Raw genomic sequence first — 27,887 nt, forward strand, 5'->3', positions numbered from 1 at the left:
TGGCTTATTTTTCACTCATTAACTTTTTTCCTTATGAATTAAAGAAAAAAATAGTGCTTCCCCACGCAGGAGCCTTTTGTTTACTTCTCTCTGTACTACAGCCAGTGCTGCGACAGCTCGGCAGATCAGGTGCCCACTGGGAAGGGGCATTTGAACAGGTGGATGCAGGTCCATCTCAGTGCCCAGGTCCCCATTCTGCCACTCCTGATGCCTCCCTGGCACCTGACTGAGTCCACCAGAGGCTCTGCTGGCTGTGCTTTCAGATGGGCAGAAACCATACGGGAGTTTAGTTCAGACCTCAGCCCGTGGCTATTCTGGCTAGAGTCTACGACCTTTGTGACGCTTGCACTGTCCACATGGCAGAACTGAGACAGGTCCTACAAACCTGATGGCTGATAATGCCTTTGTGGCCTATTTTCCTGACCTCGGAACTATCCCTGTGCATATAGTGTCTGCTGAGAAACAAGACACTATATGCACAGGTCCTCCTCAGCACGACAGAGCAACCTCCTTCCTCTGTGGGCTTCTTGAAGCTGTCCCCAGGCCTTACAGTCAAAAATGACCAGGGTCCCAGGACAAGGGAGCAGATCTGGACTCTCCTGCTCCCCCCCACTGAGTATCTCAAGCATCCTCAGGTTTATTTACATGTGGTACCAAAGCAGGGTGTCCCCAACTGCATGCTTCATTGAGTGTGGCTCTTAGGCCTCAGAGACACCAGTCCCTTCATTTCCCATCAAGCACTGGTTTCTAGCCCAGCTGCCTTTCTTTGAAACATAATCTTTGAAACACACTTAGCTTTTTAAAAAAACCATGTTTACATGGTACAGCTCGTTCGTTCATCTCCCATCTCCAGAAATGTTTTACTATTATTTATTTTTCTTTTTCTTTTTCTTTTTTTTTGAGACAGGGTTTCTCCGTAGCTTTTGGTTCCTGTCCTGGAACTAGCTCTTGTAGACCAGGCTGGCCTCGAACTCACAGAGATCCGCCTGCCTCTGCCTCCCGAGTGCTGGGATTAAAGGCGTGCGCCACCACCGCCCGGCTTATTTATTTTTCTTAATCATTTTTTTTTTGCCAAGCCCTTATGTCGAGGGCTCCTCTGAATTGTTTTATAATCTAGTCCTCTCTACAAACTCTCTCACCCTGTCTTCCACTTCCTCCAAGGCCACGTGCAACCCCCTATCTAGAGGCCACCAGGAGTGGCCCTCCCACGAGAGCCCCAAGGAATAGTCTTCCTTTCTCCATTTTGTTTTTGCTGTCAGAGTGACAGTAACAGTCAACACGTGCTAAATGCCCCACTGTTCCTTCACGGAACTCTCCAGACTCAGAACTGATAAGTGCCGTGCTCCAAAGGCCTGGCACTTTGTCTGCAACCTCCTCAAATTGCCTATATTCCTTTATCGGAGTTCCAAATTTCTTAAACTCTATGAAAAATTCAATGGTGAGGCCAAACTTAAAAGATATGCACCCTTTCTGGAGTTACTAGTCCAGTGTCTCACTAAGAGTGACTAGTGCTTGGCTAGGGGTGCCCGCTAGGTTCCAAAGACGCACCGCAGTGTGTCACCCAATCTGGTCCCGAGGCTGTAGATGACAGGTTGGAACAACAGAAAGTCTCTACACTGGTCACTACTCTCTGGTGACTTGTAGGCTAAAGGCACCTGGGGAGGCGACAGTAACACAGAAGGTAAGAGGCATTCACACCGTGGGTCACTTAGTCCTATCAACTGCAGACACGGGGCCACAGCATCCTCGGAATCTGACCCTGAGTCTAGCTTCATAGTGCCCCCACCCCCTTCAACCCCTTGCCAGTGTGGTAGCTCACATCGCAGAACACCAGGGTCCAGAGCTAGAGAAAGAGGGGTAACGTGGGTTTCAGACTGTAGCAGTCCGGTCCCACACCTCTAGCACTCTCATTTTACAGTCACCACACCCTGCCATGTGCTGTGTATCTTGCCCAAGTGTGTGTGCTTCCAGTATAGGACGCCCAGCATGACTGTAGGAGGAGAGCTCCGGCCCTGGACTTCTGCCCAACAATCAGTACCAGAAGCAGGGCTCCCAGTCCTGCCCCTCCCAAATGCATCTCAATGGGGTGAAGAGGGGTACCTCTATCCCCTGAATTCATGTATCAGCTATATGAAGCTGACAATCACGGTCCTGGGACAGTGATGGAAGATCAGAAGCCCAGGACGGAATGGGTCCCAGCGACAGCCAAGGGAGCTCAGAGAGTCCCGGCCTGGGCTAGATGACAGGAAGGGGAGTTGGGGGGGGGGGGTGTTGCGGACTAGGCCGTGGGAATAGCCCTGCTGCTCCGGCTAGGAGAACCAGAGGCCTGGGGGGACCACAGCGGGACGCCTCAGTCCCCGCCCCCACCGGCCGCTCCGGGTCGCGCGTGGGCGCGGCGGGCGCCGATTGGCTGGCGGGCGCGCGGGCGGGGCGGGTGGTGGCGGCGCGGAGGGGCGGGTCACCCCGCAGCCGGCCTCGGCCTCCACCGCTGGTCGCCGCGCCCCGCCCGCGCGCCCGCCGCCACACGTCCCCCGCCGGCGGCCACCATGAGCACAGGACTGCGGTACAAGAGCAAGCTGGCGACCCCAGGTGAGCCCGGCGCCTGTCCGCGTGCCCGCGCGCGCCTTTGTCCCCGCCGCCCGCCCGCCTCTCACAGTCTGTCTCCGTCTCTCCCCTGCCCGCCGGCCCGGACCCGCCCGGACCCGCCCCGCCCCGCACCACGACCCCGGACCACGCAGAGGACAAACAGGTACCGGCGCCGCGCCTCTCGGCTGGTGGCGAGACCCAACCGGCTGTCACCCATTGTGGCACCGATGCCGGTGGCGCCCAGGCGTGACCCCGCCCCCGCCGGCCGTCACCCAGCCCTGTGGCGATAATCGATTGTCTATAGGGGCAGCGCCGCCGCTCCTGGGGCTGCATAGGGGAAGAGTGGGCATCGTGCCTGGTTCCCTGACATGCATAGCAGGGGCCTAGGCATCTTCTCAGGGTCGAGGGCCTCTCTCTTCTGGTCCAGAGCCAGCCTCTCCTTCCTAACCTGACCGAAGGCCGCGTGCTGGGGGTCCAGGGTGAGGCTGTAGTTATGACAGGCCAGGAACGGGGGGAGGGGTCCTCCAGTTCCCTGAGCCGCACCATGGGGCCTCTGCTTATAGCACTTCATGCCCATGCATCTTTGTGCTTCTCTCTCCTGCACATAAATTCATGCTCACTAGTCCTTGGCAGGGCCTCTTCCAAGACCTGGAACTTCCAAGGCTCCTTATCTGAGTCATCCCAGTGCCCAGCACTGGTCCTCCAGCCCTCGAGTACAGCTAGGCTTGTGGCCTTCCAAAGGACTAGCCTGATGCCCATCCCTATGAGAGTGTCCGACCTGGGTACCCTGTGAAAACCCAAAGGAGCTGAGGGTTGTGAAACCAGAGAGATGTGCAAGTGGGTGACCCAAGTGTGAAACCAGAGTGGTGTGCAAGTGGCAGTCCTCGGTGGCTTGAGCTAGGCCCTGTTTGAAGGAAGAAAGGAAAAAAGGGGGGAGCCCAGCCCTGACACCAGAAGACCTTGGCAAGCCTCACTGTAGATGGAGGGTCACCCCTCTAGCATTGATGCCAGGTGGACCCCAGAGTACTAAACCAGAGTTCAGTGGGCAAAGCAAAGGCAGCTGGCAGATGGGGTCAGCTGGAGTCTCCTGGCAGGGACATGCCCCGCCCAAGACTGATGAGGCTCACTGGGAGGGGCTCCCCCAGGAGCCTTCCTAGAGAACTGCCTCCCCATCTTCATCCCAGCAGGCCAGACAAAGCCTGCTGGGGACACACGCTGCCTGACTATTGTGTAAGGGAGAAGGAAGGAGTCAGAAGCTAGGGAGGCAGGGATGGAGGCTTCTCCCAGGCCTCTGGAGTTCTCCACGTCGCTTGTCTTGGGTACCTGCTGCCCAGCATCAGCAGTGTTTGCTGTCCATTGCTGCCAGGATGGAGACCCCCCTCCCTTCTGGCTGAATTATGAGCCCTTCAGTTAGGAGCCAGCCTCACACACTTCCTCTGGTCCCAGGGCCAGAGGAAGAGAACACTGAGTCAAGGCAGATGGACGGAGCCCCCAGAAGAGTGCCTGAGTTGGGGTGCTTGGGCCGTGATCCATGGGCCTGGGGGAAGCAGCACACAGTATCTTCTGTGTTCCTGTGGTGTATGGAGACAGGGCTTAACCAGGTCTCTTTCTTACTCTACGAGGGGAAGTTGTCTGTCTGCCCTTCGCCCCCACACCCCTTCTTGGACAGCGATGAAGACTCTGTCTGCTATGCCTACTCAGAATTCTAGGACGGGAAAACCTCAAGTGTCTCATCCTCACAAAGAGGTGGGCACAGCTGTGGCATATGGCATCATATCCCTGAGGAGTATGTCTTGAGCCTCAGGGACTAGGAAAAGGGCTGTGCAGAGCACCCCCTTCCTTAGGGCTTCTCCCGGAAACATGCAGCATATGACAGCTTGATTCGGCCATACTTGGGCTGTGGATGGGGAGTAAGACCCTTGCTGTTTGACCTGGACTTCCCCAGAGAATGTACCTTCCCAGTAGACAAGTCGAGGGGCAGTTTAAGACTAACTAGCTCTGCTCAGCATCAGGGTGTGGCCCAGGCCACAGCTGTCTGTATGATCTTCCAGAGATGCTCTAGATTGGAGATACCACCTGTCTGGGTGGAGGCCAGGCTGAGAGCTGTGTCCACAGCAATCAGAGCAGGGAAGGTGGGTGGATTCAGCCTGGAGGCTTCCTGCAGGTCAGGCAGGAGCCAGTAGCCACTCTCTGGGAGCCAGAACTTAGAAGGCTGCTTCTCAGCCCTGGGATGAATGGCTCTCCTGTTCCAGTTGTGGGCCCACCCTCCTCTCCAGGTGCCAGCCGTCCTCGGGCCCCATAGCAGACCCAGGGTGGAGGCCCCTCTAAGAAGCCAAAGGGCAGAGCTTTTCTAGAGGAGGGGTGGGACCTTAACGAGAAAGGGAGGGAGGTCTCCCGGCCCTGGGCAAGTGGGAACAGTGACTTGTCTAGTTTCTTGCCGCCTGGGGCTGGTGTGCTCTGATTCTGGTGGGGTTGAAAGTGAGGAGCGAGGAAAGGTCGGTGGCTCACAGAAGATGGCTTCCACTTCATCAGCACCCTGTGATTCCAGGGACACGTGATTCCTAAAGTAATGGCATGTTGTGGCCAGAGGTTTTGCCTGGCTGTGGCCTGACCAAGGTTTCCAAGCTAGGAAGGAAGAGGGCTATCTAAACTCTGACCACTGCATCCCCTCGCACCGTTTTGGTTTTTGTTTATTTGTTTGTTTGAGATAGAGAGTCTCAATGTGTAGCTCTAGCGGTACTGGAACTCAGTATGTAGACCAGGCTGGCCTCGAACTCACAGAGATCCGCCTGTATCTGCCTCCTGAGTGCTGGGATTAAAGGCGAGCACTTCAAAGGCTACTCTGGCTGGCCTCCCCCGCTGTTAACCTATGCTAAGCAGAGGGGAGAGGCAGGTCTGGGACAGGTGCTGGCAGGACTTAGTATGGAAAAGGTGAACACTGTCCTCAGCGCATATGAAGATGCCACGCGGGAAAAGAATTCCCCCAGTCACAGGCACACACACACGCGCGGATGTTAGGAAAGAGTGAGCCCACAGGTAGTGGGGATGGGCGTGTCCGTGGGTTGTTTGGTCTCCATGGCACGGTTCGGGGGTTTCGGGTGAAGTGCGAGGGAGCAAGGTGTTGCCCGGGGCTGGTTCCCGCGCGGTTGCGCGTGGGTCCGGAGCGTTCTGCAGCGCCCTCTGGTGGGCGGCAGCCGCGCGGCGTCCGGGAGGCAGGTCCGCGACCGCAGACAACTCGCCTGCCGACGGTCTGGACCCGACCTCGGGTGCCACGGCTACGCTCCAGGTCCACGCGGCGCCCCCGCCCGCGCGCCTCTGCTGGGCCCTGCCCTCCGCAGCCGTTTTCTCGAGGCTCCGCCTGCGGCCCAATTTCCAAGCGACCGTTTCCCGGCGACGGCGGGCGGGGCGGTCCCCACCACCGCTGCCGGGAGCCTGCTAAGCCCCGCCTAGGGCTCCAGTGCGCGAGCCGCTGCTGAGCCACAGCTCGCGTCCTTGCGCTGAGACAGGGGAATGGCTCGCACGACTTCTGAGGTCAGCGGCCTACCAGGTAGGCGACGCTCCCTCTTCCGGTCTCAGTTCTTGTGTCTTCAAAACCCGAGTCAGAAGAGGGCTTAAGAGCAAATTTACCCAGCGCGAATCTCTCGAGATCGCTGGCCCCGACTGGCCTGACCCCGGTGTAGGGTCGGAACAAGGCCTGCAGGGCCCGCAGGGTCGCCACGATGGACTCACTGGCAGCACCCCAGGACCGCCTGGTGGAGCAGCTGCTGTCGCCGCGCACCCAGGCCCAGAGGCGGCTCAAGGTGTGTGTGTGGAGATAGGGTGGAATGTGGGTCATGTGTGCACGCTTGCTTGGCCAGGATCCTCCGGCTACCAGAGAAGGTGGCAGGGGCTCCCAGGGCAGATGTCCACTAGAGATGGGTGCAGGCACCGCAGACCCTGCGGCGGGGGAGGCTCGGCACTGCAGTCTATAAATAGCCCCTGCTCGGATGCTGCTGTAGGAACCACCACCCCCAAGCTTGGATCTGGGCCAGACAAACCACCCACCCTGGATACTCTGGGGATGAGGTCTAGCTGCTTCCACCTCTGGAGTCTCAGTACCGACTCCCACCATCCACCTGGGGGGACACCCCTGTGGGGCTGACATTCCCTCTTCCCCACTCCAGTCTCGGGTCTCTGCTGAGGCTGAGGTGGGGGTGCCTTTTCCTGCCACCCCCTCACCTACCTTCCTCCTTCCGGCCTTTGCTTTACAGCCCTCACCCCATTTTTGATGATGAAATGGCCCTTGCTGGGGGCTGTGCTATTTGCTCATCTGAGCCACATAAGAGACAGGGCCTTGGGCTGCTACCAAAGATCTAGGACGTGCCCCTGACCTGCCCCAACCCCACCCCTGCCCTCAGGACATCGACAAGCAGTACGTTGGCTTCGCCACACTTCCCAACCAGGTGCACCGGAAGTCAGTGAAGAAGGGCTTCGACTTCACCCTCATGGTGGCTGGTGAGTGGCCAAACTTCTGGGTGGAGCCTCTGAGGCCATGGGTCAGCCCAGCCCAGATCTAAGCTGACTCTTTCGCTGTCCCTTATGGCCAGGTGAGTCCGGCCTGGGGAAGTCCACTCTTGTCCACAGCCTCTTTCTGACTGACCTGTACAAGGACCGGAAGCTGCTGAGTGCTGAGGGTGAGTAGCTTCGGTACAGTCCTCACCAATCCACTCACCCCTGCCCTGAGAAACCCTAGAGGGCACCCTGTCACTCTGCTTGAGGCATGGGTCCCTATTTGGGGATGAGGAGGAGTGGCCCAGAACAAAGGCCAAGGCACCAGGGTGGGGAAGGATAAGGCTCCTTGCTGCCCAGAGGGAAGGGGAGATGGCCTGCATATAGGGCCTTTCCCACCTCTGCAGAACGGATCAACCAGACAGTGGAGATCCTGAAACACACCGTTGACATAGAGGAGAAGGGAGTCAAGTTGAAGCTCACCATTGTGGACACACCCGGCTTTGGGGACGCGGTGAACAACTCGGAGTGGTGAGGAACAGGTTCTCTGCCCCAACCGCCACTGCCTAGCAGCTCTGGGAACTGGCTGGAACTGGCTTCATTCTTCCTCCACCTCTAGTTGGAAGCCCATCACTGACTATGTGGACCAGCAGTTTGAGCAGTATTTCCGCGACGAGAGTGGCCTCAACCGAAAGAACATCCAAGACAACCGGGTGCACTGCTGCCTCTACTTTATCTCCCCATTTGGACACGGGTGTGTGGCAGTCCCGAGACCCAGCTCAGGGTGGGTGTCCCTGCCCTGCATCGCGGCCTTCCAACAATGCCTGTCTCCATCCTGTCTCTGCAGATTGAGGCCAGTGGATGTGGGTTTCATGAAGGCTTTGCACGAAAAGGTGAACATCGTTCCACTCATCGCCAAAGCCGACTGCCTGGTTCCCAGTGAGATCCGGAAGCTGAAGGATAGGGTGAGTCTTCTATAGCTAAGGGGGGCCTGGCCAAAAACTCCAGGGGAGCTGGAGTCTAACGGCTCTTGCCCAATTACTGCAGATACGGGAGGAGATTGACAAGTTTGGGATCCATGTGTACCAGTTTCCAGAATGCGACTCAGATGAAGATGAAGACTTCAAGCAACAGGACCGGGAACTGAAGGTGAGCGCGTAGCAGAAGGGCGCGAGGGCAAAGGAGGTTACTGGGGCAAAGCACTGGAGGCCACCCAGACCCTGGGGAAGGGTTAGGCACCCAGGTCCAGCATGATCAAGGCGGGAATCGTTTGTTCACAGAGAAGAGGGACTACACCCCCTGCCACAAGGAGAAGAGTCCCTTGCACCCCTGTCTAGTTTGTGGTGGATCACTTGGACCTCCCTTGGGTGCTTACTATACACTTATTGGTGCCATTCTGGCCTGCTTTCCAAGAATCAGCACAGTGGCTCAGAGCTGTATAAAGCCCTAGTTTCCAAGATTCTGAGCTCCAGAGGGCAGTTGCTTTGAATACCTCAGAGGCTAGGAAGGTAATGACTGAAAGCTAAGCCAGAAACTAGGGGCCACTGGGCCAGGAGAAGACAGGCAGGACATCCACCAGTAAGCATGGTCTTTGCTCTGACTTGAAAAATGGAGGAAACTCCGGGAAGCATCCGGAGCCAGAGAAATGCACAGCCTGGCAGAAGCCCCAAGGCTTTGAGCTATGCCGAGTTTGTGGCTTTAGAGGGTAGTAGAGGCACCAGAAGAGGAACTGTGCGGGTTGGGAGGGAGATGGTGGCAGTGCCGGGATGGCCACTCCCCCTCAGCCTCTGAGCTAGTTCTTACAATTCCGAGCTGGGCTGGGTCCTTGCTCCCCTTCCCCAGGAAAGTGCGCCCTTCGCTGTTATCGGCAGCAACACTGTGGTGGAGGCGAAGGGGCAGCGGGTCCGGGGACGACTGTACCCCTGGGGGATCGTCGAAGGTGAGTTGAGGCAGGGGGCACTGGGTGCGCGGAAGGAGGTTCCCCTAGGCTGAGGCCGACCCCTTGTCCGCTCCTGCCCCACAGTGGAGAATCAGGCGCACTGCGATTTTGTGAAGCTTCGGAACATGCTAATCCGAACTCATATGCATGACCTGAAGGATGTGACATGCGACGTGCACTACGAGAACTACCGTGCCCACTGTATCCAGCAGATGACCAGGTGGGCCGCCCTAGCGGAGTTGACCTCACCCTGGCCCAGGCCCTGGCGCTACAGAAGGCCGCCCTGTCCAACAGACACCAGAACTTTGTCCTAATCCCTAAATCAGCCCAGCACTGGTCTTGATATTGGCAGGAACCCGACAGGCCTCTCCTATCCTCCTAACCGGAACCTCCCAACAGCTCAGCCCTCTCGTTTCACAGCAAACTCACACAGGACAGCCGGATGGAGAGCCCCATCCCTATCCTCCCACTGCCCACCCCGGACGCAGAGACAGAGAAGCTCATCAGGATGAAGGACGAAGAGGTAGGCAGATGTAGAGGGAGCCATGATTGCGAGTGAGAGGGTCGGAAGAAGAAGCAGAGGGCGGGGCTAGACCTCTCCGGTCTTTTCTCACTCTGACTTGGGTCGTCCCCACCTACCAGCTAAGGCGCATGCAGGAGATGTTGCAGAAGATGAAGCAGCAAATGCAAGACCAGTGACACCCGGCCCCAGCCCCACATCGCCAAGGATAGATGGCCGGTTTCCGGGCTGGCTCCTCCTATCCCTGGATCCCAGACTGTCCTGGATTCTACCCTGGGTTCATCTGGATCTCAGACAGCCTGGACCTAGCCCTAACCCAAAGTGGCTTTGACCAAACTGTTCAGACCTGGAGCCACGGAGCCACAGCCCCCAGATGACCCTAATTTATTCTCAGCATCCACCCTTCCCGGTCGTTGGTATCTGCTTCTGAGTGGTCTGAACCACAGCCCCTCCCCAACATCCTGCCGCCCCCGCCCCCGTGCGCACCTCCCGCTCGTCTAAAGGGAACAAGTTGTGTATAATCTCCAAGATCTCTCTTCCTAAAAGATCACTGCCCCAGCGGCCTATAAACCAGGGTAGAGGAGGGTCGTGGATGCAGGGTCTCGGGCCTGTTACCCAAGATAATACCGCAGAATGGAATTGGGAGGCCCCCTCTGCGGGTTCCAGTGGGCTACAAAGCATATGCTAATGTCCCACTGTGTGCGGAAGTAGGCTCGGTCTTCCCTCACTCTTTAACCACGCTCTGTTCTGGACCAGAGCACACGGGTTTGGAGGCTGAGGCCTTTAGGAAGACCCCAGACCTAGAAGCGTCTAGGAGGAAGGAGGGGGATGTGTTGCGCTAGACCGCTCACGCCCCTTCCTGGGTCGACCTAAAGGACTCCAGGGGCGGTTGGAACGGGGTGTACCCTATGCCTAGACTACTTTCATCTACCTATAGGTCAAGTTCTCCTCCTCCCAGCAGCTCTGTTGTGCTGGGATTCCAGCCCTTGGCCTCCTCCATCTGTCCACCCGCATGACCCCTCCCCACACACCCCATTCTCCGTTTTTGTTTAGTTGTGAATGCCGCGTCCTGTCCTGGTGACAGGAGAACAAAGTTGGTGAACGTCGCAGCGAGTGTCCGAGTGTTTCATGAGCCCCAGGGAGCGGGCGGGGGCGGAAGCCCGGTCTGCCTGCGGGGCCCTGGCGATAGTACCCTATCTGTTGCCACAACGCCCTTGCGCGCCGGCTCAGAGTTATTTCTGGCCTGGTAGCAGAATTGTGGTCTGTTGCAGTCTCGGGCCATCGCCATTCCAGAACGAACTGGGCTGCTGTCCTTTCGCCATGGGCTCCTGTGAGTTCTGGGGTTGGGTCTGCAGCTTGCTGGACAGAGAGCCACGTCAGGTGTTCTGTTTGGGCAGCAACAGGCAAAGGTTTGGGTCACACTTGGAGGGAAACATTAGCCAGCGTGTAGGGTGGCCGGGGTGGAGGCGCCTGCGGATTCGCGGGATGCTGGACTTAGGAGCTGGAGGGAGGAACAACGCCGGCGGTCCCGGTGATGCTCGCGGCTCATCCCAGCGCTTCTCTTTTAGGGCCGCGCCGAGCGCTGAGCCTGCTGCTTCTGCTGCTAGCGCGGCCCAGCCTCCCAGTCGCAGGCTGCCCAGCGCCGTGCAGCTGCGCAGGTACGCTCGTGGACTGTGGGCGCCGCGGACTGACCTGGGCCTCGCTGCCCGCTGCCTTCCCTCCCGACACCACCGAACTGGTGCTGACCAGCAACAACTTGACCGCACTGCCGCCTGGGCTTCTGGATGCGCTCCCTGCTCTGCGTGTAGTGCACCTGGGCGCCAACCCCTGGCGCTGCGACTGCCGCTTACTGCCGCTGCGCGCCTGGCTGGCTGGCCGCCCCGAACGCGCGCCCTACCGCGACCTGCGCTGTGTTGCGCCTCCAGCGCTGCGTGGCCGCTTGCTGCCCTACGTGGCAGAGGACGAGCTGCGGGCAGCGTGCGCGCCCGGCCTGCTCTGCTGGGGGTCTCTGGTGGCACAGCTCGCGCTGCTGGTCCTCGGGCTGCTACATGCACTGCTGCTGGTGCTCCTACTGGGTCGCCTGCGGAGGTTGCGTGCGCGTGAGCGCGCCCGCGCCTTCCGCGAGTTATCGCTCACAGACCCGCTGGTGGACGAGCAGACATCCTAAGAAAGGACAGGCCCAGAGCAACAAACGACCTGCAAACTTTACAGGTCCCTGCTGGAGAATCCTCTCCTTCACCTGGATTTGCCTCGGCCTCTGCCCTTGCCCAATCTTCCAGACCCAAACTCGGCAGGCCCGAATCCACGTGGGGCCAAACTGCTGCCAGCACTACTGGAGTGAAACATCCCTGAGCCTTCAGAGCGTAGGGAGGTCTCCCCCTGCCAGACTCTGCACTGAATAAACCTTTCTCCTCTCCATCTGGCGGTTCTGTACCACCTGATCTTGCCAAATTCCAGCAAGGGCCTGGGGGAGGAGGTTGTTCAAGGGGACGTTTTTTCATGCACTGCCAAACTGGCATAGGGCAAACAGAAGCCGCTGGTTAAAATTCCCTCTACCCAGCTTCTTCGAGGTCATTGGCAGTGACGATGCTGTGGACAGAGAGGTCCCTCTGGCACTGAGGAAGCTTGAAACAGTACAGGCGGGCAGCTTAGAGGAGAGATTCTTGTGGGAAGCCAGGGCCATGAGAACTTTCAAGGACAGCTGGGAAGTTGAGGTGTGCCTGGCCAGTGAGCCCACTGTGTGCACAGCTAGAAGAGCACCCAGAGACGGAGGGAGGTTGGGATGACTCGAAGACGGGTGACTGTGGTTTGTGATCCACTGGAACTCTATGGGCCATCTCAGTGGGGAGTTGGCTCTGGAAGGATAGGCAAGGCCAGGTTAGAGACATGATGTAAGGGCCTGTAGGTATGAGTTCAACCAGTCTCTGAAACATAGCCTGGAGTGAGCCAGGTCTCCTCCCATACCCCTGGACCCTCCAAGTGTTCCCATCCCCGCCCACCAAGCCGCAGCAGCCTCAGCCCTCCCTCACAGCACAGGTTACCCCAGTCTCTGCCTCCCTCCATGACTGCCCAGCTGCTGGCCAGCTGTGGCACACCTGCCTGCCTCCTGCCTAGACCTTAACATATATTATTCCTAGCCTGACCCAGGGTTCCCTTCGCATCCTTTCACAGCTCACAAGTCTCCTCCTCCACTGCTCCTCTCGGGACAAGGAGCTCTCCATTTCCTGGTTTCCCACTGTCTGCCTCCCACTCTGGAGCAGGAAAACCAGGTGGTCTGGTTCCTGTCTGGGTGCCCAAATGAGCAGAATGGCACCTTCCTCCCTGGAGGTACCAGGCTCAGGGATCCCACCTGGTTGCCTCTATAAATAACGGAAGCTTTTGTTCCTGATGATCTTCATGAAGAGCCTTGGGTCTGGGCACAGGAAAGCACCGAGCCTCCTCTGACCGCCACTGACCAGGTCGGGGAGGCTGTAGCTGACATGGCCTTTGTCCTGGCCTTTGTGGGACAAGACAGATGACCCTCCAGTAGGCTGATTCTATCTAGAGGCTGCCAGTCACAGCGAGGCATAAGCCGTCCCTTCCTTTGTGGGCAGGTGCAGGGCATCCGGCCCATTGTGGGCTGCAGAGAGCTGTGTGCTGTCTATCCGGCCTTATCACCGCATCAGGGGACAGTGTCCTCTTTGTTCACCCTCCCCAGGGGTGGCCTGTCACCCTCAGAACCCCTGGTTGAGGCACACAGATAACACCTTAAAGTCAGTTGAATGCAGTGTCGGAAGGGGTGTTCCTTCTGTTTTTCAGAGGAGCAAGCCAGGTCTTTAAGAATCCTCTCCTGCTTCCATCCTTCCCTGTGGCTGGGATGGGGCAGAACTGAGACAAGCTTCCTGGGGTCCCTCTCTCCTTCTCACTTAGAACCCTTAGGGGGCAGTTTTGGTGCCTAGGAGAAAGTGACCAAAGACCCCAAAATGTCTCCACGCTAAGAAGAACATAACCCTGGACTATAGGATGTGTCCTAGCAGGAGCCCTAGGAAGGAGCCCAGGCTCAGTGCGCACTGCTCACAGGGCTTGAAGACTCCAGGACCAGGGTCTTGCTGAGAGGATGGGTTTTGAAATCCTGAAGGACAGTCGCTACAAAAGCAAGGGCTCTGCTGGTGAAGAAACACAGTGTGTTCAGACAGAAGGATGGACCTCTTGCTGCATGGTTAATGGGGCAACTGTACCCATCATTTCTCCAGGAGACCCCTCTTGATGGACCCTCTGTGGTCACAACTGGCTGGTGTCAAGACGCCAGCCTGGCCTCAATGGCTGGCCCTCCTATTGGCCTGGAAAGTTCTCCAATTCTAACTCCTGACCTTAAGCTGACCCTCCACGTGCTTAGCCTGGGGTCTCAGCCTCCAACAAGTGTGGGGAAGTGGATGGTCCCAGCTCAGTGCTCCTGAATGCACACACCTCCTCCTCAGCCCAGCCTCCAGCATTGTCATCCACTTCAGAGACAACACACCTGCCCTGCAGTCTCCTCCCCAGTCACCAGCCTGTCCCCTCTGTGGTCTGGGACTCTTTCCAGGTGAACATAAGTCACAGGCCCCTCTCAAAGGCCTATAAAGTACTGCTACACACATACAGACCCCAGCTGGCTGATTCTGGGCCCTTCCTTTGGAGCTCAGGACGTCAGGGGTGACTACACCACACTGCCCACCCATCCCTTGGTCTCCCAAGACTTGAGTTTTAGAGCAAGGCCCAGCCATTGTGCCCCTGTCCCACTAGCTGCACCCATCACACCTTTGCCCACCGGAGTGGATCTGCCCTCTCTCCTGTGACCTCCGAGCTTACCCAAGACTTCATTCAAACTGAGGGATTCCCAGCCTCAGCTAGTCTAACACCGGGCACGGAGGTGCATTTAGAGAGGTCAAGTCACTGTGCTGCCAGCCAGTCAACGACTGACCAAGGAACTGAGTAGATGGAGTCCCAGTAAGGCCATTCAAGGCCACCAACCTAGGCAGAGGCTGCGCGGTGACCTCCCGCAGAGAGCATCTTTCTCAACGTGAAATAGACGCGTGCAGCCGGAGGTTGGGCCTGTGGCCCTATTTATTTAACTGCCTATTGTCGAGCCCTATCTTCCCCTCAAGCACCATGACCCAGACTGACACCAGAGGGCGCTAGCGATCCGCAAAAGACGCAGTGCTCAGCACGCAGCGTGCAGGCCTGGGTGAACTCTTAAGGATGCCCAGGAAGTTCACCTAGAGAGCAGGGGACCGTCCAGGCTGCCGAAACTGCACTGAGAGGGGTTGGCAGGTCATTCCCTCGGGGGATGGAGAGGAGGGCGCTGCGAAGCCGCTGACAGACGCGGAGAAGATGAGTGCGGGCCCCCTTCCTCCTATCCTTTGGCGCACTGACAGCCGGTCAACCGCAAAGATAAGGACTTCTTCCGCCTGGCGGGAAGGACGTGGACCAGTCCAGGTGCGCCCCCCACCCATGTTTGCTCCGTAAACATTCATTGGCCCCCCGCTGTGTATGTTGCAAGGGAGCGGGGCTGATGACAGCGGGTGCAGGACTCCCGCCGTTTCTAGCAGGGATGATGAGGGGAAGCTCAACGATTTAGAAAAAGAGGCTCAGTCAGTCATCTCTAAGTCATCTGGTGACTCGCGTAGCATTGGGGTTCTCCACAAGTCTTCCATAGCCTGAAGAAACCTCGGAGCTTTTCTGGCCTGCTTGAGGCCACCACAAAGAGGAGGCCCTGGGAAAGGTGTGGGGGTCCCCAGACTAGGCCACATAAAGGGGGGGAGGCCCGCACTCGCTGCCCAGACAGAGCAACAACATTGGGGTGGGTGGCCCATAGCTCACCGCAGTGTCTGCGCCCACCCCCAGCGTTTCCGATGGAAGACAGGCGGCTAGTGATAAATCACCAGCTCCCACTCCCACCCACCCAGGGCTAACTGGTGGGCAAGAAGGGCTGCAGGAGCTGTGTATCACAGAGACACAGCCTGGAACAGAGATGGGAGACAGGATAGAGCAGGAGGCCGGCTGACACCAGCCAGTCCTTGCTGGGGTGTCTGAGCTCCCCAGGTACCCTTTCCATAAACCCCATCTGGAAACCAGCTGAGAGCCGTCCCCACCCTACTGACCCCAACTGGGGGTGGTGAGCCAGGCCTCTGCTGCAAACTTCAGTTCCCCCGGGAGGACCATAAATCAGTAGGGGGCACTTGGAGTAGTGCCCCCAGTAGAGTGAGGGTCTTCGGGGGTCACTGATCCTAGTGACTGGGCCTGGCCTTGGCTGTGTCTCTCCCTCCTTAAATAGCTCTTGTGAGACCTCCCAGCCCCCAACCTTTCCTGGCCAGTACAGTCTAGCCTGGAGCCCCCCACAGCCTGTGCTGTCCTAATGGCTGCTCATGCTTGCTGCCCTCTTCTCTCAAAGACAGGAAAAGTCACGAGGAGTGGTGTGTCCTCCTTAGGAGGACCCACGGGGGCTCGCCTGTCTCTGGTCCCACAGAACCTGTGAGATCAACAGGTCTTGCCCAGTGAAGCCGTCTCTAGAAGTTTGCTTTGTCCAAGGAAATGTCTCCTTCCATCCAGTCTTCGTCTTCCTGTGTCTTCCCCTACCCAGAGTCCTGAGGATGGGCTGGGCAGAGTACTCGGAGATGAGTTGAGTAGGGTCTCCAGGTATAAGCCACCCTCCCCAACATACACCAAGGCAGGTGTGAAGTCAGTTGGAGTCAGTAGGAGAGGCTGGTGGGCGCCCAGACCAGGCTCTAACCCCTCTGCCTGTTTCCACAGCCCCCACAGAGCTTCCTTCAGGACCCAGGTGTGGAGTCAAGGCCACTCATGCACAAGAACCCCAGATTTCCCCTGTAACTTGTCTCTGGAATGGGGTTCAGGGTATCCCAGGGGCTCCTTCTCAGAAAAGGTCTTGGGAACACTTAGGATTGTTCGAAGGCACCGAATGGCTGTGACTGGCCTGGGCCTTGACCTTCAGAGGAAACCCTCAAAGCAGGCGCTAGAAGCATCTCAGGAGAGGGACAGTGAGGGTAGATGCTGGAAGTTGGAGCTAGGGCTCAGGTCTTTTGGCCTTAAACCCAAATGAAGGTGGATGCTCCAACTCCCATGGGGCTAGCTGCCCCTTCTCCTGGGATTGCTGTCACTGCAGTAACCCTGGCAGGGGTGGGGGTCATCTGGCTGTGGGTCTACTCAGGCCAAACAGATCAGGAGCTCTAGGTCTGGCAGACCCATGTGTGGCAGGAGAAGGTGCAAGGGCACCTTTGACAGTAACCAGCCTGTCCTATCTCCACTTAGGGTGTGACCCTGTCTTCTTCTGAATCACAAAGGGACACTTGAAAGGTTTGGCCAAGTGCCATGCCAGCTTGGCCCAATGGCTCCCCAGAATGTGTGAGCAGAACCTCTGAGAAATGACTCCCCCACTGCAGCTGATTCTCATGACTGGATTCTGTGGGTAAACTTGGGGGGAGGGAGCATCCCTTGATGGAAGGTCACAGTGGGGGCTGAGGAGCTGCCGTGAGATAGAGGCAGAACCCCAGGCAGCATTAGCTGGAGGAGCTGTCCAAGGCCTCTGCCTTGAGCTATTCGGGGCAACCAGTCCCTGGCGGTGGGTGTGGGACTTCTGCTTTAAGTGTTTGCAGGCAGGCCAAAGGCCGAGCTCAGCTGGTGTCAGCGTTGGAATCTATTGTGATGTGATTTGTATGGGTTTGCTTTGCTCTGGGCTTTGTTTATTTAAAGATGCTCTAGAAGAATTCCCGCCAGTCCTCGCAGACACCAAGAGGCTTCTGTCTGAGCAGGACTGGGGGCGGAGCACTGACCGCACCTGTCTCAGCTCGCCTGCTGTTGACTGTAAGCAGCAGCGCACTCACGGAGGTGCTTTCTCTTGTAGGCTGTGACACCTTCCTGTGGGAGCGCAGATTGGGCGCCCGGGCTAGAAAAGCACAGGCCAGCTCCCTGTAGGGGCTGAGGGAACACAAAACACCACGGACTTCGCCTGTGGGTGATATGCAGCAAGATGTTAGGGGGACCCTGAGTTCTCTTCTTAGTCCTTGTTTAGTGGACCTGTACTCTGTGGATCCCTGGTTAGGGACTTCTGGACTGTGGATCCCAGCGTCCGTGTCTGGTCTCAGAAATTCCTACTGAGCAAATCCAACTTTGGCAGGTAGCTGTTCTGGGGTTCCCAGTCTTGAGAGTCGGGGGCCCTTGTCTCCTTATTAGGGGACACCATGATTGTGCTGTGCCTACTCCTGGACATCAATCAACCCTTCCACCAGAATGGCCCCAGAAGACCCCACTCCCAAGATCCTTGGAGCAAAATCAGGAGGACTGACCGAAGCATGAGATTCCTAGGGGAAGTGCTGACCAATACTCACAAGGAGAATGAGCCACAGCCTAAGTCTAGGCCAGATTCCATTGCTGAGAGTTCTCCTGGGGTGCTTCTAGAGGGTTTGTGTAGCCTTTCCCAAGACCTCAGGGCCGGGAAACTGTACTTGCTTCAGTAGCAACAGATGACAAGAAACAGAGATGCGGTTGGAGCCAACAGTGCGGAAGCCTGGAGCTACCCCATGTCCTGGTATGCAGTGGTCCTGGGGGCTACAACAAAGGAGCCCTGCTCTCCTGTTGCTACTGTCTGCCTCTGCTCAGTGGCCAGCTGACAGGGCTGACTTGCGGGCCTCCCCCATCTCCAGGGCTAGTCAAGCCCCACGGAGGAAGATCCCCAAACAGGTCTGAGGCATAGCCTGTCCTTGTCTGCCTGACACCAGTCTCCTGACACTCACATAGTCTACCTCTGTCTTTGTCTCTTACGCAGTTTGTCCCTTCATCTCCTACCACCCCCCTCCATGGGGCCTGTCTTGGTAGGCAGAGGTCCTGAGCAGATAGATACTCCGTGCATGCGACCTCCTGTGAGCCCCTTCCGGGTCTTTTCTTCCCAGAGAAAGAACACATCTCCAAGGGTGGGTCAAGGCCATCAGTTAGCCACGCAGGTTATGCCCGGCAAGACTCTGTGTCTCCAACATGCTAGTTGGGCCACCATCCAAGCGTATGTAAGCACAGCACTGGATGCATTTGGACCTCCATGCCATGCTATGTGCCCCTGCACCCCCTTCCTCCTCCTGTGATCCACGTCCATCTCTACTGCACCCACCAGGCCCTACCTCCACAGTACACTCCCCAGGCAGCAGCCTGTCCCTGCCTAACACACCATGTGTATGTACACTCTTGTTTTCTCTGCCTTGTGGGCCAGGGGTGTGCTCGTAAATCCTGCAGTTGATGACACATTTATCCCTCCAGCGGCTGCTGGTGTGAATTTATGGCTGTACCTCCAGGCTGGGACACCTCCAGGGCAGACACACCTCCAGGCCACACCACTGGGCTTTCGTGGTGTTACAGGGGTAGGCCAGAAGAGGCTCTGGAATCCACTCAAGGTCAGACCTACCTCAGCAACAGACATTTTGGGGTGTTAAGAGCTGGCCAGTGAGAGGTCAGCTCTGCATGGGTATTGCTCAAAGTTGAAGCTGGCCACCAGCCAGGAGCCTTATTTGCTAGGGAGGGACGAGCCACCCTCCTGCTCTCCTCAGTCTTCCTGCCCAGGAGATGGGGGTGCAGGTGTGGTAGACTGTCTTCCCTGGGCTTTGAGTGAGCTCACTGCCTGCTGCAGGGCCTGCTGGGAACCGCATTGGGTAAGGACTGGGGAGGGGGAGAGGGTTGAAGGCTGCGGAGAGTGCACACAGAGAGGAGGGTGCTGGTGCAGTCAGCACAGAGAGCGCTGCATGGCTGCCTTGGACTTGTAAATCTGTGTAGACTCAGGCCGAGGAACACCCATTCAAGGCCATACTGGTATGGAGTAGAGGGCCAAGATACCAGTATTCTTGCTCTTCAGAATGTATTGTGGGGCTCCTGAGTCTGGACACCCCCTTTGTCTTGCCAGATCTGGGGGTAGGGTGACTGCTGGGTTTAAGGTATGGACAGGGGGATGATGGAGCTAGCCAGGTCCTGAGGGGCCCCAGCTGGGGGCAGGAGCCTGGCTGACTCCCCTTCTGCCTGTCTGTCCGCCTGTGTGTCCATCCATCTGTGAGTAGGGTTGGGTCTCTGGGGGATCCTTTGTCAGCTCTCAGGCTCCCCATCTCTAGTCCTAACTAAACCCTTCCACCCGCCCCCCCCCCCTGCACCGCCTGCTGTCAGGATGAGCGATGGCTGGGGCCCCTCCCCAGGCCCTCGGCCCCAGGCCTGGTTCCCGTTCATTAGCGGCTGACACTGTTTGCTTTCCTGGGGACGCCCACCCCCCACCCCGTCACAGGCCATTTCTCCTGGTACCCCCTGCCCCAGGGGCCTGCCCAGGGGTCCAGGGTGCTAGGCTGCACAGGATACCAGCAGAGGCGGAGATGACCAGATGGAAAGTGAGCCTTGCCTTTACCTATCTGTGGACCTGAGCAGAGGTGTCCCCGGAGGCCCACATCCCTGCCCATGCCGCACAGCCTGGCCCAGCGGAGACTAGGCCAGCTGAAGCAGCTTAGGGTCCTGTTGGTTTGGTAGGACACACAGCCTGTCTGTGCAAGGGCCACAGTTGGGGGAGGGGGGCTCAAGGGCCACAGCTGGGGGAGGGGGCCCTAGCGACAGGTGATAGCTACCACCACCCCTAACCCAGCCTTTGTCTCTGGGTCACTCCCCCAACCCTGGACCACCAGCCTTCTGAGAAAGCACCTCACCTCCACCTAGGGCCCCTCTGTCTCTCCCTCTAAGCAATAGAGCACAGCCCGGGGATACAGGCCCCAGGACTGGGCACTCCTCTCTTGGGCTCCAGGCCCAGAGTGGCCACAGCTGGGCGGCATCAGGGCCCGCAGGCCAGTGGCAGCCGGTCCTTCACTAAAAAATGTGTTTGTGATTTTGGCGGCGGGGCAGATAACGGTGACGAATGGCTCGCCTGCCCCACGGGGCCCCTGGCCCATCTGGTTTGACTTTGGTCTGTCGGCGAGTACCCTTGGGCCTCCACTCATCTCAAGCGGTACCCACAGAGCAAGACCAGGGACTAATGTGGGCATACTCGGAGCGCCTCAATCTTCTCTAATCATTGCTTTCTCTGTCCCTCAGCCCTGTCTGTCTGTCCCCTCATTATGGGTCTCCCTCAGTGCCCACCCAGTGCCCCTGCTGATACTGAGCACCGACTCAGGTTTGCAGGGCAATAAGATGGCACAGGCATACAGAGGCCAAGGGCCTGTCTGCTGTGGTAAGCACTCTCCCAGGCCGGAGTAGCCAGGTATGACAGAGGGTAGGACAGACCTGAACAGAGAGAGGAAAGCAAGCAGCCCAACTGGCCCTGGCCCCACGCAGCCCTCATGTGGTCATCGTCAGCGGGAATTTCTGACAGGGCCCCAGACCCTCCTTTAGCCTCCATGGCCTCCAGATCATTTATTTCCAGCTGCAGGGAAAGCTTGCCGGTCAGGCCTGTGCTCAGCCACGGTCAGCAGGGCACACTCCCCTCATACACAGCGTCTTCCTTCCTCTGCTCTTTAGGGTCTCCAGGTGGCTAGACAGGTCAGGAGAGGCCATCTCTTGACACAAGGTGTCACCCATGACACCCAGACCCTGAATCCTGCCCACAATGCTGCAACAGATTCCTCCAAGCCTGGCCGCTGCACCCCAAGAGGTGGGGAGGTAGCCTCTGAGGTGGGGAGGTAGCCTCTGTGGGCACGGCCAGGCTCCTCTGGGCTTGGATGGGGACGTCCAGTCCTCAGGAGACCGTCTTGAGCCCTGCCTGCCCAGGCCACAGAGGGGAGATGGACCAGCCTTTGTTAGGAAGTGGGAAAGTGGGGTGATCAGAGAACCTCAGGGCCATCTGGGGGCAGAGAGGGGCCCCACAGGAGCTCTGTACGTTGGTCAGTTGCTTCGCCTGGCTGGGGACAGCTGGAGAGTAAAAGGAAGGGAGAGGCAGTGTCTGTCCTGTCAGGATCCCGTCCCCCTCAGCAGGTTAATCCCACCGCCTCTGTGTCACATTGTTGAGAATTAACTTTGTTGAAATAAAAATTGGTCTTGGTATTAACTCGGCCTCCAGGATTTTCTCCGGGATCCAGGAGGCTACGTAGAGACAGACGCCCATTCCCAGAGCTGGCGGCAGCTCAGGTTGCAGGGGTGCCAACGATCTCCTAATCCTCTGCAAGGCTCTGACCCTCTTCCCACCCACCCCAAGACACTGAACCTGGGTCCCTGGGACTGAGAAAGCTGAAAGGCCCAGTGAGGATGTAGTATGGGTCTCTGGGGTCCATCTCTGGCCCCTTCCCTATCTTCATGTTGTCTCTGGGTCACCGAGCAGCCATGCCTGACAAGCACAGAATACCTCCCCCCTCTATCGCTCAAGGCTTGCCCACAGCCACATCTTTACAATGTTTTGGGGCCTCAGTTTCCCTGCCTGTGAGAAGGAGGCTTGTCCTAGCTGGGGAGGTGGTGAGAAACACCAAGTAGACTGAGCAGCTAATCAGGTCCTAGGCAGCCATTAAAGATGTCCAGTCAATGTCAGAGAGATGGCGACTGTAGACCTGAGAGGGGCAGACAGCCCAGTACGCTGCTGTGACTGGAATCTTCTGACGGATGGGTCAACAGCAGCTTGCAGGCCCTCGGTGTCTCGGCACCATCTTCTGGCTAGGCAGAAGATCCCCAGTTGCCAGACAGTGAGGTTAGGACAGGATCAAGCCATCTAAAGCTCCCTAGAGCGGCTCCTAGTGAGACCTGTCAGTACTACTGAGAGGACGGCAGCTATCGAAGTCCGATGCAGCTGTCCTGCAGAATCCAGCATCCAAGTCACCCTTGGGTCCCGCCTACCCAAGGATACTGAGCCCTGAGGATACTCACCCCTTCAACCAAGTCCTGTTCACTGACATCTGATATAGACAGTTGCAGTTGTTTGTGGAATAATGAAAACAAAATCTCGTGTTTAGCATAGATACTGTTTTACTAGTTCCTTTGGGGGGAATGCGGGGCCTTAAACCTAGAGTCCTGTGTTTGTTCTATCTCTAATTATACCTTCAGCATTTGTTTTGTTCTGTTTTTCTACACAGGGCTTCAATACATGATCAGACTGGCCTGGAATCTGTGATCCTCCTGCCTCAGCCTCCGGCATGCTGGGGCTAAGATTTCAGGTGTGTAACATCATGCCTTACTTACTTTTGAAGATATTGGAACCAGGACTGACTGTTTCAATACATGCACAAATCTCGGGGCAGCTGCTTCCAGAATGAGCTGCTGAAGCTCTTGTACACCTTAAGTAATATTCTCTCTCTCTCTCTCTCTCTCTCTCTCTCTCTCTCTCTCTCTCTCTCTCTCTCTCTCTCTCTCTCTCTCTCTGTCTCTCTCTCTGTCTCTCTCTCTCTGTCTCTCTCTCTCTTCTCTATAGAGCCTTCCTGGTGAACACAGTCCTGAGAACCTAGGATAAAGCTCTGCCAGCCTAAAGACAGCTGGCCCTGCATCCTGGTAGCCAAGGGCAGGCAACACCCCCGACTGGTGGTCCTCTAGAAGCCTTGTGAGACCATATCTCAAGCAGTGTGTTTGGGGATGGATACAGCCTGGGAATGGGCTGGGGGCCTGGGAATGAAAGTGGTAGCCCGGGGGATGCAGGAGTGGACCCAGCTGTTGCAGCCTGGCTCCAATTCCCGCTCTGCATCGAAGTTAAGTCCCTAGGGCCAAGGCTGGTGGTCTGTCTGAGAGGGAGTGGGGATGTGTGGGGGCTGTGCCTTCCTCCTGGCAATGGTCCCTGGGGATATCAGGAGAGGAGGAAGCTGCTTTCATGCTGAGAGGCAGAACCAGCTATTGGGGGAGACTCTCCTGCCTCCAGACTGGACAGCAGGGCTCCTTGCTCTTAGCACCTGAGTCGCTAAGAGTTCCCTGCCACATTCTCAACTAACACCTGCTCTGAGTTCCTACACAACCTTGTGTTTTATGAAGGCCCTCATCTGTACCCAGAGCCTCCCTTCTATACCACGAACCAGGTGCCAGGTAGTACCCTCCAGATCTCTGAGCCAATGAACCTTTCCCTTAGAATATTGAGCCCTATACTAACCTGGTGTCATCTCTTCATCAGGCCTCTTGTCCGAGAGAAGGCTGCACACAGGCTTAGGGCACACAGTGTTCATCCAAACCATCTTTACCTGAAGATGTTCTTGGGTCCTGTAGAATCAAACTTCAACTATGAGGAATATTGAGGTGCCAGGGCCTGGCCTCCATCAGACCAACCATTGTGAAGAAGATGGAGGGCATCAAAGAAGCTGGGATGAACTGGTAAACCAGAGGCTTCCCCTTCCCACCGCCTGCTCCCCGACCCCACCCCCAGCAGGGGAATGGAAGCTGAGCTGGCTTACCCACATTTGCCTGGCTTCAGTGGAGGTCAATGGGGGCGGGGCCAGAAGGGGAATCTTACTCTCAAATCCCTCCTGCCTGCTGCCAGCCCCCAGGGAAGTCCCGCCATGTGGGAACCTGATATTTTAAGACTTAAAGCAAATGTTTCTGCCCCCCCCCCCCCCGAGCTGTGCCAAGGCATCCATTCAGCCTCATGGGGGCAGGGCCAGCACGGAAGAACAGACCCCAGCGGCCCCTCTGTTCCCTGGGTGGCAGTTTCTGACGGCAGGGAGCATGGATTACAGGAGCTCCCTGAGCACAGAAGAGGAAGACCCGGTGGGGCTTGCAGCCTGACGGTCTCTCTCTCAGGTCTCCAAGCCCAGGTAAGGCTGTCAGAAGTCTTGAACTCACACTAGGGCTGGCCCAGAACCAAGTGTACAACCAACTGCCCCCTCTCAGGTACCATCAGGGTAGGGACTTCAATGTCCAGGGTCTGGTTTGGGATCACTGGCAGGAACTCTCTGGAGCTCAGAAGTAAGCAATGTGAAGCTTTCCATCCAAGAAGGAAGGAGATCTAAGATCCACTGGTGATGTCTGTCTAGGTTATGGGCAAGAAAGTGGTGCTCTGTGCTGCAGCCTGATCCATAGTGACAGGAAGACAGGGCAGCCTTCTTCACCTCAGGGGCATGGGTGAGAGAGGAGCTTGCAGTCTTGCTTTGGCTCCAGGCCTCTGTCTAGGGGCTCCCTGAGTCCACCTTCCTTCCAGCCAGTCTTGAAGGGCAGAACATCACATATTGGTGGGGGACAATGCACGATCAGGCAGCGCAGTCAAAAGACAAGGGTCTGACCTTTTGTCTGTTTGAGAAAGGGTCTCACCACATAGACCAGGCTGGCTTGAAACTCAGAGCTCTGCCTACCTCTGCCTCTGGAGCGCTGGGATCAGTGCCATCAAGGCCAGAGAGGGTCTAATCTTAAAATATGTTTCAAGGCTGGATCAGCACAAGTCCATCTGGGAGTGTGGATACATACCAAGAGAGGATGGTTACTCTGGGAGTTCTTCTAGGGTAGACTATCCTAGCAGGCCCAACTATTCCAGACCTTGGTCCTCAGAGTACACGGTTGGGTTCCTCATAAGTACTTGACTGACAAAGCTGGCTCACACTCTTACCCATAAGTCATGAGCCCACAACCCTTCTTAGGCTATTTTCACCATTTTACAAATGGGGAAACTGAGGCCCAGAAAGAGGACAGCCTTTCCAGGGCCTTAAGCTACCCTAGCTGGTGCTTCCCTTAACTCTCTGCCCCAACCCCATGACCTGCAGGCAGGGTAGAGCTCTGGATGGCTGCGGTAGAGTAGACAGACCCCAGAGACTGCTGGCCAGCCTGAGCACAGCCTCCAATGATGCTGGGCATCATCACCGACCTGAAACTATGGCTTCCTGGATCTGTTGCTCTTTTAGTTTGCACGGCATGCCAGGCCTGACCATTGCTACACAGTCCTCCTGTGCCAAGGGGACCTGTCACCCCTGTGTCCCCAAGAGACCCCCGCACCTTGGACAGGACAGGCCTGCCAACATCATTATTTTGCTGTCCTGCTGTATGTGATGCCCCTGGGTCTCAGTTCCTCCAGTTCTGAAGTTGGTGTTGTAAACACTGGGTAGACATTGAAGTCTAGCTGTTCTGAGCTGTCTAAAGGAAGGGTCGCTGGCAGGTGGGGGCAGCACACACACTGGCCTCTGCTGCCCTGTTTCTACCCTGGGGACAGACGCTGTCCACAGACCTTGGTCCAGCCAATTGCACAAGCTCTTGAACTCTTCACGGGCCAGAATTTCGTAGTGCCTGGGCACACCCTGACTATCTGGGACTTATACCTGCAGAGTCCCCAGACTGGAAACCAGGTGTCCCATAGCCAGTGTGGCTTCAGCGTCACAGCTGCCCCTTGCCATCTCCTTCCTCCACATTTTCCGTCCCTTGGGCCTTGGTTTTTCCACGTAGATCTTAGCAAAGGGCAGGACGTCATTGGAAGGGAGAGGGCGTGCTTAGAAAGTTGCAGTTGGAATGGTGAAGAGACAGAGAAAATGGGACTTGGGGGTCCAGGAGGAGGAAGCGGGTAGACCCCTCTTGGTCCCCTTCAGAGGAACACAGAGGCCAAAAGCCCTGTAAGGACTAAGCAGAGGAACCTGAATTAAATTCTAAGGCCTCTCGATCAGATGGTTCATAGACCTGGGGCCCTCACAGGGACCTGACTTCCAGGACACCAGCTGGTAGATAGCTCGGAGTGGTAAGGGAGGGTGGCTGGCAGTGGTCCCACCCCTCCCCTCACCCACACCCTGCCAGAGCCCCTTTCCTTGTGTCTAGGCCCCTGGCCCCACTTGCACACCCAGACTCCAAACTGGAAAGACGGGCCGAAGAACAAACAAGCTCATACCACAGCCCCTACCCAGGCCTGTATGGGCAGGGCCAGGAGCTGGGGTTCCCCCTCTCAGGGTCCCAAGAGCCTAGCAGGAGGGACAGCCTCAACACAGTGTGTCCTGCCAAGCCCCCTGCTTATGCTTCTTCAGGACAGCAGTCTTACCTGGCACCCTGGAAAGCAAGGCCAGCTAGGCCAGCATTCCAGCTGTTCATCTCTCGGGAGAAAGCCGCCCATCACACTGTGTCCAAGAGCTGTCAGAAGGTCACTGCAGCTGGGCAAACAGGACCGACTCCTCAGGATTCATTTCAGACCACAGTCTCTGGACACAAGGCTCAATTCTGGCATTCAGACACATGGTGAGTATAGAGCTAGGAACACTATAGAGCCTGGACAAACACTCCCTTATTCAATCAACAAACCCCTCAGAGCAGTCTGGGGCACATTGAATGGGTCTCTCCCTCTTACCACTCTTGCTGTCCCTATTTGTTCCAATTGGGACCTCTCGATCCTGGCTACACCTCAGGTTGCCTCTGTCTCTGTCTCCCCAGTGACCGTCATCCCTGCTCCAGGGTCTTTGCACACTTAGAAATCAAGAAGGCTCCGTGTCTTCCAGATCTCGACGGTGATTTTCAGGGTGTTTGAGAACCCTAGTCCCAGAAGAAGAGAGAAGGTGTGTGCGGAGGATTCTTAGAGCTGGAGAGAGCCATGGATGGGGTGGTGCTGGCCTTGGGAGGCCGGTCCTGACGGGATCTAAAGTCCAGGATGCTGTCTGAGAGTGGACAGGATGGGCCCTAATCCTAGGGACAGTGGCACACGGCTCAGAGGACCTTACCTGTGAGCTGGAGGCTGGAACACAAGTCCAGAGACATTGGCCAAGCAGTAGAGGGAACCAAGGGACTCAGGGTGACCAGATGAAGTGGGGGCCGTGACGGGGGCTGTCATGGAAGAGCGTGAGGACAAGAATACAGAGCAAGATGGGGCTTGAGGGTAGAGGGGCAAGAGAAAGCTCCGAGGTAGAGAACGAAGTAACACTGAGCAGGTCTAGAGACCAGACTTCAAGTCTGCTCAGTGGCAGCAATTGACTGGTTGCCTAGGCCTGTCCCCACGAGACCAGAATGTGGCCAGCCTCAGTGCCAAGCCACACTGGTGTGCTTGGTGTCCATCCTTCCTGGGAGCCTGTCAGCAGCCTAGACGTGGGGCATGGGTGAGCAGGCAAGACGGGCACCCAGCTGTCCTGTGAGGACACAGAGCTCCACCCTCAGTCTGTGCCACCGGACACTCACATGACCTGTGCCTGGCTGCCTGCCCGCCCACCCACCCTGCTGCCACTCACCAGTGCCTATCCTCCCACCACACCTGCTCAGGACTGACAGAGGTCTCTATTCCCGGCCAGCCGCCTGCTCGGGTTATATTTAGGCCACAGGGGTGGTGCTGAGCTGCTGACCCCCTCCTGGGGCCCAGATCAGGGGCAGCTGGACTGGGCTGACTGCCCAAGCCTGGCCTGCTAGCTCAGGCTGAGTGCTGAGGACTGGTTATATCTGCACGGCTGGTCCCTCAGTCCCTGAGCTGGTCCGTGAAGAGAGACCTGGCTAGAGTATAAGCAGGAGAGTCAGACTGGAATAGGCACTGGG

The 27,887-nt window shown here is 57.2% G+C and overlaps 2 protein-coding genes across 5 annotated transcripts; both read left to right on the plus strand.

Annotated features, from left to right (window-relative positions):
* Nucleotides 1-2,439: 2,439 nt before the first annotated feature.
* On the plus strand, nt 2,440-10,639 carry Septin5 (septin 5). 4 transcript variants are annotated; one of them, XM_075969392.1, is made up of 12 exons: nt 2,440-2,589; nt 2,739-2,749; nt 6,984-7,080; nt 7,173-7,259; nt 7,482-7,605; nt 7,694-7,828; nt 7,922-8,039; nt 8,122-8,223; nt 8,917-9,013; nt 9,098-9,233; nt 9,434-9,536; nt 9,656-10,639. In XM_075969392.1, the coding sequence occupies exons 1-12, from the start codon at nt 2,547-2,549 to the stop codon at nt 9,710-9,712; spliced, it is 1,110 nt and encodes a 369-aa protein (XP_075825507.1). In that variant the 5' UTR covers nt 2,440-2,546; the 3' UTR covers nt 9,713-10,639. The 4 variants fall into 4 exon arrangements, with proteins under 4 accessions (XP_075825507.1, XP_075825517.1, XP_075825526.1 ...); XM_075969402.1 differs by having other exon boundaries at nt 2,509-2,589; nt 2,739-3,065; XM_075969411.1 differs by lacking the exon at nt 2,739-2,749 and having other exon boundaries at nt 2,511-2,589; nt 6,837-7,080.
* Gp1bb (glycoprotein Ib platelet subunit beta) lies at nt 10,634-11,831 on the plus strand. The gene is made up of 2 exons (XM_075969424.1): nt 10,634-10,863; nt 11,102-11,831. Exons 1-2 carry the CDS (start codon nt 10,662-10,664, stop codon nt 11,698-11,700), a joined length of 801 nt encoding a protein of 266 aa, XP_075825539.1. The 5' UTR covers nt 10,634-10,661; the 3' UTR covers nt 11,701-11,831.
* Nucleotides 11,832-27,887: the final 16,056 nt, after the last annotated feature.

The sequence above is a fragment of the Microtus pennsylvanicus genome, chromosome 1 (assembly GCF_037038515.1).
Source record: "Microtus pennsylvanicus isolate mMicPen1 chromosome 1, mMicPen1.hap1, whole genome shotgun sequence".
Taxonomy (NCBI): Eukaryota; Metazoa; Chordata; class Mammalia; order Rodentia; family Cricetidae; genus Microtus; species Microtus pennsylvanicus.